This window comes from Pinus tabuliformis, chromosome 8 (genome assembly GCF_031772625.1).
Source record: "Pinus tabuliformis cultivar Carrire ecotype Pingquan chromosome 8, CPIR1, whole genome shotgun sequence".
In the NCBI taxonomy this organism is placed as follows: Eukaryota; Viridiplantae; Streptophyta; class Pinopsida; order Pinales; family Pinaceae; genus Pinus; species Pinus tabuliformis.
In genome coordinates this window covers 1,390,887,940-1,390,900,360 of record NC_142294.1, presented here as the reverse complement: position 1 = coordinate 1,390,900,360, position 12,421 = coordinate 1,390,887,940, and the positions used below count along the sequence as shown (strand labels likewise).

General features: G+C 36.5%; 1 protein-coding gene across 1 annotated transcript; it reads left to right on the top strand.

The window, feature by feature from the left end:
• The first annotated feature begins 718 nt into the window (after positions 1-718).
• LOC149240746 (uncharacterized) lies at positions 719-12,024 on the top strand. Its single transcript, XM_089373802.1, has 12 exons — positions 719-2,315; positions 7,843-7,911; positions 8,118-8,225; positions 8,335-8,515; positions 8,644-8,723; positions 8,885-9,004; positions 9,108-9,213; positions 9,882-9,968; positions 10,080-10,151; positions 10,446-10,517; positions 10,635-10,802; positions 11,649-12,024. The coding sequence occupies exons 1-12, from the start codon at positions 1,153-1,155 to the stop codon at positions 11,787-11,789; spliced, it is 2,367 nt and encodes a 788-aa protein (XP_089229928.1). The 5' UTR covers positions 719-1,152; the 3' UTR covers positions 11,790-12,024.
• The last annotated feature ends 397 nt before the right edge of the window (positions 12,025-12,421 follow it).

Here is a 12,421-nt window from a genome sequence, read left to right as displayed (position 1 = left end):
TCGAAATCCCGAATTCTCCTATCCAAATTCGATTGATCTTCCCCCCAACTAACCATCATTAATATTTAAGTATAAATTGGTTTAAATCCTAAATCTATGAAGTACAAAAAGATTTAAAAATTTAAAACTTAAACATTTTAATTTTAAGATATCAAGTTAAAATAATTTTAATTAGGTTCATAATCATAATAATAATAGTAACAATGATAATAATATAATTTTAAGGTCACAAATTGGCCTATGACTTTTTTTATTTGGAAGATAATGAATCTATTTTTTTATGTAGGGATTTGACTACCAAAACTTATGGAGGTGTACCTATTCTAGGATTTAAATTTATTTTATTAGGAAAACAATGAATTTATCTTTTTCACGTAGGGATTTGACTACCAAAATTTATGGAGGTACCTATTCTTTTCTCTCTCTATTTAAATTTATAACTTTTTTGGTTAAACACATATTCTTTATGGTTAAACTTACTGCAATTATACAATAAACAAATAATTATATTGTTAGAGATTTCTAAAATAACACTATGTAATAGGTGTAATCACTAAAAAATAATTATATTAAAAAGAAATGGAAAATTATATTACTGAATTTACAAAATAAATAATTTTATAAACTCTTTTTTAACTTTCTTATTTAATTTTAAATAATTTATAAATATTACATTAGATCATATATGTCCTATGTGACCTCAGGAGTGCACCTCATTTCTTTTGGAGAAGCAAGAAGTGTGAGATAGACACAAAAAGGCTTTGGATGGGATGGCCAACTTATGGAACAATTTTGTAATGGCCCAGGGCGTATGGCATTGCGGACCATCAGTTCTCTTTCACGGAAGAAGGCATTAAGCAGTTTTACATCATAAGCACCGTTAACAGCTTTTTCTTCGATTCTTTTGCCAAGATAATCTCTGTAATCAACTTCTCTCAAGAAAAGTTACGCGAGCAGGAAAAAGAAACCCCCAAAAAGAGGCTAAGACATCAAGTTCGCATGGCAGGTTGTTTTGGGGTGGAAGAGGCGGGAGGTTTCAGTTTCAGTCGATAGCCTCAACTTACTCAGGTGCCGGATTTTTATTTTCCTTTGTTCTATTTTTAATATTGACAGTCAGCCCATTTTGATAGTTTAGAAGAAAAACAGAGTAGAATGGCATCGATTTACCAGAACAATGGACCTGGAAGGCCTCCTCCACAGGGATCATACAGACAGAATCAAACCCAACTTCCACCTCCTCCACCTCCTCCTCAGCAGGGTCAGTATGGTGGGCATGGGCATCACAATTTCGCTCCCCCTCCTCCCCCCATTCACCATCCCCCATATGCAGGAATAGGGCCTCCAGGTCCCGTTCCTTACAACCCAATTCGCCCTAACAATATCCACCATGGTTATGGATCTGCCCACATGGTTCAAGGCCCTTACGGTGCGCCACCCCCTAGTGCTGCTCCTCCACCTCCGCAGCCCCAACAGCCCCAGCAGCAGCACGGTTTTCCGCCCAGAGCTTCTTCATATCCACCTCCTCCACCACCTCCTCCACAGAACTCTCAGCCCCCACCACCACCGCCACCACCACATCAACACCACCCATCTCAGCCTCAGCCTCCTCATCACCATCCTCCTTACTACCCAACTTCTCAATTCTCCCATTTTGCACCTCCAGCCCAGCCTCCTCCTTCCCACGATCGCCCATCGTCCCCTCCGCCTCCGCCTCCTCCTTCTTCCCCACCGCCACCACCGCTACCATCTTCCTCACTGCCACCACCTCCTCCACCCCCTCAGCCCAACTCATCAGCCTCAGCCTCTGTTAATCTTCCTAATTCTAATCCAGTTAAGCAGCACAAGGAAATTCAGCCTCCTGCTGCTGTGCCTAATCATGGAATCCGAGCACCTCCCAAAGAAACAAATGTTTCAGGAAGTGGGTGGGGTTCGTCTGGTTCTGCTCAGGCCAAGCCTTTGATGACTCCTAGTAAGCATAGGACTCCATCATTGCCTTCTGCTGCTAAACCCCCTCAAATGCCTGGTGGACCCCAATCGGCAGAACCGAACAGGGGTGAGACAGAGGAGGAGAAGCGGTTGCGGAAGAAAAGAGAATATGAGCAGAGGAAAGAAGAAGAAAAACAACGGCGTGAAAAAGAGGCCAATGCTGCTCTCCTGCGAAAAAACCAGTTGGGATCTTCTTTACAGCCAGCAAAAGTTACAGCCGGATCAACACCAAGAGGAGATGGCAGGGTGGAAAGGAAACCTCAGTATGTAGGTGCTGAGAAGATCGATAATAAACTCAAGAAACCGACCACATTCTTATGTAAACTAAAGTAAGTCCGCATTAATTTAGCATGAAGTTTTGGCATTGTTATGGATTTAAATAGTTTGTTTTGGACACTAGATAACGACATTTCATTCATGAAAAGTCTCAGAACCTTCTCGGTACTATTTCCCCCTCTTTATTCTGCACTATACGTTTTGAACTGCTTGACAATCAACAGTAGACTGAAGCTCAAGGATTAAAATTTGCCTCTCAATAGACTACATAGTCAAATAAACTTCACCATGTCTCAAATGACCGTGCTATGTAAGATGAAAACTTTATATCATGAGCATGCCAAGGATTCATGGCTTAACCTTAAAATTTAATATCGTCAGAATGCCATGGATTCATGGCTTAGGATGAAAATTTTATATTATGAGAATGGCCAGGACACTTGGCTTTACATTTTGCAAATTTGCATGTATGAATTTCATTTACATGTCAAAAGGCTTGTATGAGATAGTCTTGTCTTGTCTTCCAGAGGTGTGGGCCAACCATGTGTGTATGTGTTTCTTTTGTGGACACTGATTTAATAATATATTCGTATATATTTGTCTCCATATAGTTAAGGTCCCCGGAGTTTTCTTAGAAGGTTCCTCTTCTAGATTGATGTAAGCTTTCTCAGATCTTCAAATTGCATATGTTGTGTTTTGGGATTTAACTGGTCTTAGCTGCACCCTATGGCCTTCCTGCTCCCTGAACAATCTCTGCACTCCGAGAACGATTCACTGTACTCCCACAACAATTCTTATTGCTACTAAACCATGGGAGAAGAAATTGGAAATGCTCGTGGCAATAGGCTTAAGAAAGTTCAGTAGATAGTAGTTATTAGTGGTAGAATTGCTTGTTTGTAGAACATAGAATTATTTGTTGTTATTATGGCCTATTTTGTAAACATCACATGACAGTTGAAGTTTGGACTGCCGACTGCTTTTTACAACTCTTTTCTCATGATGCCCTGTTTTATTTCATGGTTGATGTTATCTGTTACAGCTTGTTGATGATAAGTGTTATCTGTTGAAAGTTGAAACTTATGGTTGGTCATTTGGCAGAGTGCTATAAGTTATCTGTACTAGATGGTTGATGTTATTGATGTACTAAGTGGTTGATGCTTTAATCCACTGCAAGAATCCATGTTTTGATATTTTTGACAACTAAATCACCATTCTGCATGCTTATAACTCATCAGTCTAGCGAAGCAAGAGACTGTTGTTTTAATGCTAGCAAGTTTTTTACTGAGTTTGATCGCAAATGGGAAACCTCTTCTGGGGATACCTCTCAATACTGGGAAGGTAATGACAAAGCCAAATAGATAAACCCAGACTGTGAAGATGTCCAAAACAAGGTATAGTAACAATGCCCCATATCTTGTCAATTCAATGGCTGTTACAGGAGACCTTTTTCTAAGCTAACATTATGAGAATCGCCATAACAGGGCATAACCATTAGTATATACAGTTCATGTCATATAACTGTTTTTTTGCAAAGAAAAAATTCATTATAACCACATATTAGATTATACATGTTACTGTCCAAATAGACTGGTCACAAACTGCTGAGTCTGACAAATGAGAACTGAGGAGACCCTCTCCTTCTTGCTGACAACAGACTAAAATGCTGAACCTGACAAACGAGAACTGAGGAGACTCTCTCCTTCTTGCTGACAACAGACTATAATGTTTACAGTCCATAGATTGTCCTGCCATTCTTCATATTTCAGAAAACTGGCATCATTGCTCAAAAAAGCTTAAGTAACGTTTCTTTACTGATCATATTGGAAACTAGTACAAATAAAAACAAACTATGACCATACCCTACAAAGGGATTTGTGACAGCAAAAATACAAAAGTATAACAGTCATTGAAACTAAACATATAGCTGAGTCATACGAGCAAGATAACTTAACAGTGAAACTCCATAGCATCAGACTCTTGAACATCCTGGAATTTGTTATAGGCCGAAAAATCCTGAGGGCATTGAAAGTGTCTCCTTTGAAAGCTCATGGGCTTTTTTGATTCAGTTCTCTGTATATGTACTTGAAAGGAATACTACTGAAAAGATTGCTGGGAGGAGAGAATGTCCCAGAGCAAATGGCCCAGGCTTACAGGTCTACCAAATCACTGTTTTTGAGTCCACCATCACTTGAATCTTAGTTATGCCTTTGTTTATAGCAAATAGGAGTGTCCCCAGCGCTGATAATTCAGGTCTTGTGTTGGTATTTCTGCCAGGGGCTTAGTGGATGTGAGAGAAATGATTTTGATTTAGGAACAGAACAGTTCATGTTATAACTTAGAACATAGTATGAATCAATTTTTGCGTTGGTTCTACCCTATGTTGCGGGGGAGCGCCCCCCCCGCTCCCGCTCCCAATCCGTGCTCCGGGCGGGAGCGACTCGGGAGCGGGTTGGGAGCGCGCTCCCTAAATTTTTTTCGCTCCCTGCCTTTTCGGGAGCGTTTTTGGGAGTGTTTTGCCTTTATTTTTTGTATTAATGTTCGAAATGCAATTTTTTTTGAAAGAAACAAATAGTTTTTGAGTGGGGCAGCTTAATGATCAAGTCTAGGCCCTAGTATTGATACGCTATTCATGGTAATGCTAAATTCTCAAAGTAAAAGGATGTTTCATCCTTTTACTTAAATTTTTAACATTACCATGAAATGACTCAGGATGTTTGAGAGTGGTTTCGTCCTCATTGGATTTCATATGGAGAAAGTAGAATTTTAGATTTCATTCAAAATCTAGCAGACTTATCAGTTTTTCAGGATTTCAGGATTGGGGGGCAATGTTTCCATTGAATTTTGTCATGTATTAGGGTATGGAACTCGTATTTAATCAAGAGCACCAATCCCTCTATGTACCTTGATGTTAGTGACATTGGTTGTCGAACTCCTCTATCATGACCCTCCTAAAAATGTACGCATCACTCAAACAAAATCTTGACTTGACATGCTATGCTTTTTCTATCTTATGTTAATGCTTAGAGGGTGATATTAATGACAAAGATCCTGATTTTCCAACAAGACTAAAAAATTAGACATTTCTCGTGGTGGCAAGAGGCCCAAGCATAAGAAATAGATAATAGATTTACTTCTCTTTTCTAGTTTCTAGTAGCTTTTATAACTATTGACTCTTTCATATTTATTATGATATTTATTTAAATTTTAAACAATATATGACAATTTAAGTTTGAAGTTGGCAATTATAACTCATTAGTAATGAATTATGAATATGATGCTTCATGAAAGTTGAAAGTTGTTTCATTTCATTTCATTTTATAACATTTCATTTCATGTTAGATATTATTTGTTGTAATGGTTACACTTAGCTTACAAGTACAATTTTGGTGATCAATGATGATAAATGTTATATATTGGATTTTGAAAGCTTGAAACTTTAAGATTGATGAATCATGAGACTCAATATGTTGTATGTTACTATGTTACTAACTTGCGGACGTGGTTGATGAAGATCATAACTTCTAGATGATTGTTGTTATATGGTTCAATCTATGTTTTTTTATGTTTTTTATATCTAATTCATCATTCTACATGTTTTTGTTGACATATATGTGTCAAAAATTAAAAAATATAAAATATATATATATTTTTAAAAAATCGCTCCAGGATTCGCTCCCAAACCAGGGGCTTTTGAAAATGGTTGCTCCCGCTCCTGTTTTCGCTCCCGCTCCCTGCTCCCGCTCCCGCTCCCGTTTTCGCTCCCGCTCCCAAGTAACATAGGTTCTACCAATTTTTCAGATGTTCAGATGGTGCTTAAAATTGGATGTTTTTCCCAATATTATTGCCAAGAAATCTATATATTCATGAAATATATCAGGGATTGATGGTGGATAGGCTTTGTCATGCTAATTTAAATACGAAATCAATCTTTCTGCTAAAGAAAGGGAAATGGTGAGCAATGGAAATACATAAGACTTCACACCTTCATTTATACATAGCAGATTGATAACTAGAGAAGACCCCCCTTTAGGAGAAAACTCCAGGGATAGATTAATGAAGGGAAGATTACTTCACAGAGTATGTTTACAGGGAATTATCTTAGATAAATCATAATCTTCTTGTGCCCTGAAGTTGGCAGCAAGCAAAATTTACTCACTCTGCCCACTGCTGCATCTTGCTGTGACTGCAGTTTTTATTTCCCCTCTGCCATTTTCTTCAACTTCTATTGGTCTGTGTCTTGCATCCTCTCTTCCTCTTATTCTCTGACTTTCTCTTCTCCCTACCAAGTTCCCCCATTTGCCAACTCGAGAGTCGAAACAGAGATAAAACTAACCAAGTAAATGGAACTTTCTAAACCTCTTTGATGACTTCTTTAGCCAACTTGACCCTAGTTGCCAAAGTGGCTTCAAGTTCAGGGTAGTTACTGATCAGAAACTAACACCCATCATCAGGGAAGAGCAATGAAGTGCAATGAGAGTTTCTATCCTAGAATCTAGACTATTCATTCCTAGGGATTTTACTGGAGGCATGTTTCAATTTTTAATCATCTAACTAATAATTGTTCCTCTCCGCTTTTGTTATGAGTCAATGCTTGTATGAGTATGTTCTGTCTTCTCTTCAGGTTATGCAAAGGTGAAATTTACCACTTACCCCAACTCTTTTTTTGGTTAATGGAGTTGATTTGGAGAGTGGCTAGGGTCAGCACACTGATATGCGTGAAATCTTAAACAAATAAAATTCGCACACTGAAATGTGTGAAATCTTAAACAAATAAAATTCGCACACTGATATGTGTGAAATCTTAAACAAATAAAATTCAGTGATCGAAAACTTGTAAGCTGTCATTCTCTGTTTGTTTAATTTTTCTATGTTACATGTTTTCAATTTAAAGTGTTCTACATATGGAAAATTTGAATTTTAGGTACATTGTTGAGCTAGGAACATTGTTTTCCTTTGCCCTTCTATGTAATTATCCATTTGTTTTTTCAGATGCATTCACTTGCTTGTTAAAGTTTTATTGATTAAATGACATCCTCTTCTTATATTTGATTAAATAACTAGGAGTCCAACAAAATATTCCTCTTCTTTTATTCTGGTGTTCACAGGCCAGTTTCACTTTTTTGAAATGTTGTACATAAGGGTTTTCCTCTTATGGTGCTAACTACACAAGGGTTTTAATCTTGTAGGTTTTAACCTTTTTTTCTTTGTTCTATTGTTAGAACCTTCCATCTCTGACAAAGTTAAAAGGGTCAAGGTAAGGCAAGAAGAATATTCAGTGTAATCACCAAAAGTAACCCGAGAGTTATCAATATCTGGAGCTGTAGATTCATTTAAAAAAAAAAATAGGAGCCAAATTAGTTGTTGTCTTGACTATATTAATATTCTTGTTTTGTTTTCCATCTCTGACAAATTTAAAAGGGTCAAGGTAAAACAAGGAGAATATTCAGTGTAATCACCAAAAGTAACCCAAGAGTTATCAATATCTGGAGCTGTAGATTCATTTAAAGAAAATAATAGGAGCCAAATTAGTTGTTGTCTTGAGTCTTGACGATATTAATATTCTTTTTGTTTTGTTTGCAGATTTAGAAATGAGCTGCCAGATCCAACAGCACAACCAAAATTGTTATCCATCAGCACAAATAAAGATCGGCAAGTCACATTTAGCTTTTATTTTCTAATTGTTGAAATTTTTTACTATTACTGGATTGTTGTTTTAAATATGCATGACTAATCATTTCAAGTTGTGTCTACCTCCAAGTTTCAATAGTAGAATGTCAATGTATATAATGTAATACATTGTTTGCTGTCATATTCTTTTTTATCATGTGTTATGACGATTTTTAATTTGCTTTCAGATATGTAAAATACACTATTACATCTTTGGAGAAAACACACAAACCAAAGCTATTTGTTGAGCCTGATCTTGGGATTCCCCTTGATCTCCTTGACATCAGTGTCTACAAGTAATAAATCTGCACATTTTTTTTTTTTAATTTAGAAATATGTGTTTTTTGTGTGTTACACAAATTATACTATCGACTGTTAAGTGATTATGTAATTTATGGCTTGCAGCCCCCCAAAGGTAAAGCAGACTATGGATCCAGAAGATGAGGAACTTTTGCGTGATGATGAAATGAAAACACCAAATAAACTAGATGGTATTAGGAAGAAGGATAGACCTACTGATAAAGGTGTTTCTTGGCTGGTAAAAACACAATATATTTCTCCAATCAGCCTTGAATCTACTAAGCAGGTATTGAAAGCTGTCTATTTTTTAATCATGTAAAGGATTTCCTAGGTTGTTGGAATAGTTTTTTGAAACCAATTTTATAGGAGATGCATTTGACAAACTTTAATCTATGAAATTCTGGTAATGTGCAGTCTTTAACTGAAAGGCAAATTAAGGATTTGCGAGAAGCTAGGGAAGGACGCAATATCTTTTTGGAGAGTCTCAATAATAGGTGAATATGAAACACATGGCTTTCTAATATGAAAAGATTTTGAAACTGGTCACATGGTGCATTGATAATTCTATTTGCAGTATATTCTTAATGATGGTTATGGCTGCCCAATCCATGGATGTAAAGATATACAACCCTCTGCTTTGTTTTCTTATTTACAGGGAACAACAAATTCAGGCAATTGAAGAGTCATTTCGGGTATCCAAATTACATCCAGTGCATCAAACTAAACCTGGCCTTGAGCCATTGGAAATCCTTCCACTCCTTCCAGACTTTAATCGGTATGTATTATGGCGATCACAAGGAAGTTTTGTTTTGTTTCTAATAATTTTATGTTTATGCCACATTTCCAAGAATATCTCTAACTGGACATTGAATTAGCAGTTGGGATGATCAACTTGTTCTTGCAACATTTGATGGTGAAGCAACAGCTGATACAGAGAACTATAGCAAGTTGGAAGCATCCGTACGCGATGAAGTGGAGTCACGGGTAATGATTGAACTTTAGATTATTTTATACCTTGAATTGGATGCTCCTTTGGAACTGTTTCTTGTTGGTATAATATTTCTTATAGTGTTGGATTATGGTTTTGAGGAGCAAGTAATATGGTGATAAGATAAGATCTGTAAGTCCTCAAAAACTTCTAATGTATCAGAAAAGCCATGACTATTACACTAGTTTTAGTGTGCAGAATAGTTGTTGTCTAAATGTGTGTTATGAATAGCAATTTTCTATACCAATGGTTGAAATGAGTGTCCCCAGCTCTGTGAGGCATCTTTAAGGTATCTTTTGCATTTTGTGTAAGTCACAGGCTGAAAGTTGGTAACTATTTGCATTATTTTTGGAGATTTCTTTTGTAATGTAGCAACATCAATAATCTTACAGTGTTATTTGGATAACTTGTTTCTATACTGTGCATCTCTTGTTTCTAACACTGCCTTGTTTGTGGCTGCTACCTCTCTCATGTAAAATTGAGTAAGATTTCTATTTGAGCAGGTGAACTCAGAGTGTGTTGTTAAGATATTCCATCGTAGCTTTATGCTCTTAGATGTAGAAACAACGCTTCTAATTTTTGATGATAAGAACGAATTATGTGTGATATTATCATGACAGTCCAATCCTATGCCTTGTCTCACTTGATTTTCATCTGAACTCAGGCTGTCATGAAGAGTTTTGTTCATGCTGGTTCAGATCCAACCAAACCAGAGAAGTTTTTGTCATACATGGTACCTGCAGTGGAGGAGGTATTACTGGTTGGCTTCTTCTTTTAGTGGTTTTATGCTGATCTGTTCTATGATTTATCACATTGATTTTCCTCTAACAATTCTGGAGTTCATTTTCACAATAAATGGCAGCTGATGAAGGATATGTATGATGAAGATGATGAAGAGATGTCCTACACATGGTTAAGGGAATATCATTGGGAGGTGCGTATCAATATCAATTTCATGAAATAGGAGGGGATCAAAATTTCATAAATTTTATCTGACTTACGTGGATTCTTTATATGTGGCCAAGCACTCATTGTTCTAGTTCTTACAAGGTGTTATGGGTCAGTGTAATTTTGAAAGAAAGAGTCACAAGTTATTTGCATCATCAATGACTTCTTCATTTCATGGGTATTCATGTAGAGCATCTTGCAATATTATTTTAACACCTGTTATAGTTAAATGTGAATTTTTTTGGGAATGATCTAAACAATTTCCTTTGTGCTTGTGCAGTTGCGTGCAGATGATGCTAACTCTCCAGTAACTTATGTTCTTGTGTTTGGCGAGGATGGTGCCAGATACCTGGTAATATGGTTGATCATTTGATTTAAAGATGATTAAGAGACAATTGCATATGATTAGTTGTTTGGTATAAAGATAAGTGACAGGTGCAGACACTTGTATTTTTTTATATTGATGCAGCCTCTTCCGACAAAGTTGGTTCTACAGAAGAGAAGGTCAAAGGAGGGGAGGTCTAATGATGACATTGAAAGCCAGTATCCGGTACCTTCAAGGGTGTCTATAAGGAATCGATCCCTTACACAAAAGGAGGAAGAACAGCGAGACACTGGTAGAGCAAGGCTTATGGAGGTAATAGTCTATCAATTTGTATATAGATGCATTCGCCTCTTTAACTTAACACCTGCTAAAATGAAGTTGAAAAGAATCGACATTACTTTTTGTTGTTGTCTTCTGTGATCTGTCTTTGTCTTCGCTCGTCCAGTTCAATTTCTCATATTTCTTCTTGTGAATGTCATCTGGCAAGTATTTGTGTTGTATTTGGATTTCATCAATGGTGCACAATATTTTATGGGTTTAGCTGAATCATATCTAAAATCTAGACAAGCAGTGTTAGTTTTGGGCCTGAATGTTCTCCTTCCATTTTATGCAAAATCATGTAAAACTATACCTGTACAACTATACATACCATATACATTGAATAATCATATTGTTGAAGGAAAGATTAAGTGATTGCTAGTGGCAAAGATGAAATGAAGGGAGCTTATTTTTGTGTGAAGTGGCGAAACAAACAAAGTAATTAGGTGATAAAATGATCATAAATGGACTAGGAAGAAATCTTGGTGATTAAAAATATATTTAGTTAGTTCACGTTTAGGTCGTTACTTGACATGTTAATGAATGTTAAAAAATAATCTCAGTTTCAGTCTTGAAAGTTAAGGTTCTAATTTTAGAATTATTTTGTTTTCTAATGGACTCCTTTAAGATTATTATTGCTCTACTTTTTGCATGAAAGATGGGTTCACAAGTACCAACATTGGCCAATGGGAAGACATACCTCTTTTTTTCATTGAGCCCCAAGTATTTTGAGAATTTACATTCTCATTTGTCTTGCAAATTTTTTTACTTTACACTTGAATTATGGTTGTTTTCTATTCTTGTTGATAGACATATTTTATAATTTTTTTCCTTTTTCAGGGCCAAGCAAATACTGTGGGAAATATCAGTGGTTCAAAGCGCATGGCATCTGATGAAGACATTCATAGATCTAGACATAAATTAGGGCGAGTGGAAGAAACTGATCACAACCTGAGTGGAGATGAATATTTGTCTGAGTAGTTTTACAGAAAATCAAGGGCTCATTGCTTTCCTCCAAGAATCAAACAAGAAATGTGGATCCCTGTATGTTTTGTATGGCCTGTGAGAGAATTGTACATGCAGGTGAGCCTACCTACTTAATGCAAATGCCATGCTGTTGGGGAATTTGATGCCACTTTATAGAGGTGTTTTGAAACTATTACGTCACACTCAGCAGAAGTATCCTTCAAATTCGATAATTATGAGATTAGCTGTAGCTCTTGCAAGCTGTGTTTTGGAGCCAATATTAATTCTTTATCTTCTACCTTCTGATGTTCAAGAATCTGTATCTATGTCAACTCTTAAGATTTACACATAACAGTTCATACTTTGGAGGGATAAATAAATGTCTCTGTATCTATGAATACATGTCTCCTGTGCTTTTGCGGGAATATATTTTGAGAGAAAATAGAGTAATGTATCTATCAGGAGGCAAGATTTATGAAATTTCCTATCCAAACACATGCATTTCTTTTGAAACCATGGGTTCACATTCTTTCATTTCTATTTCTCAACATAATGCTTGGCTGGAAACTTGCATGCTGAAGGCGTGAGCTATTATCTCAATGTTGAAATGGCATTATGACACTGTTGAACGAACATTATATATCTGT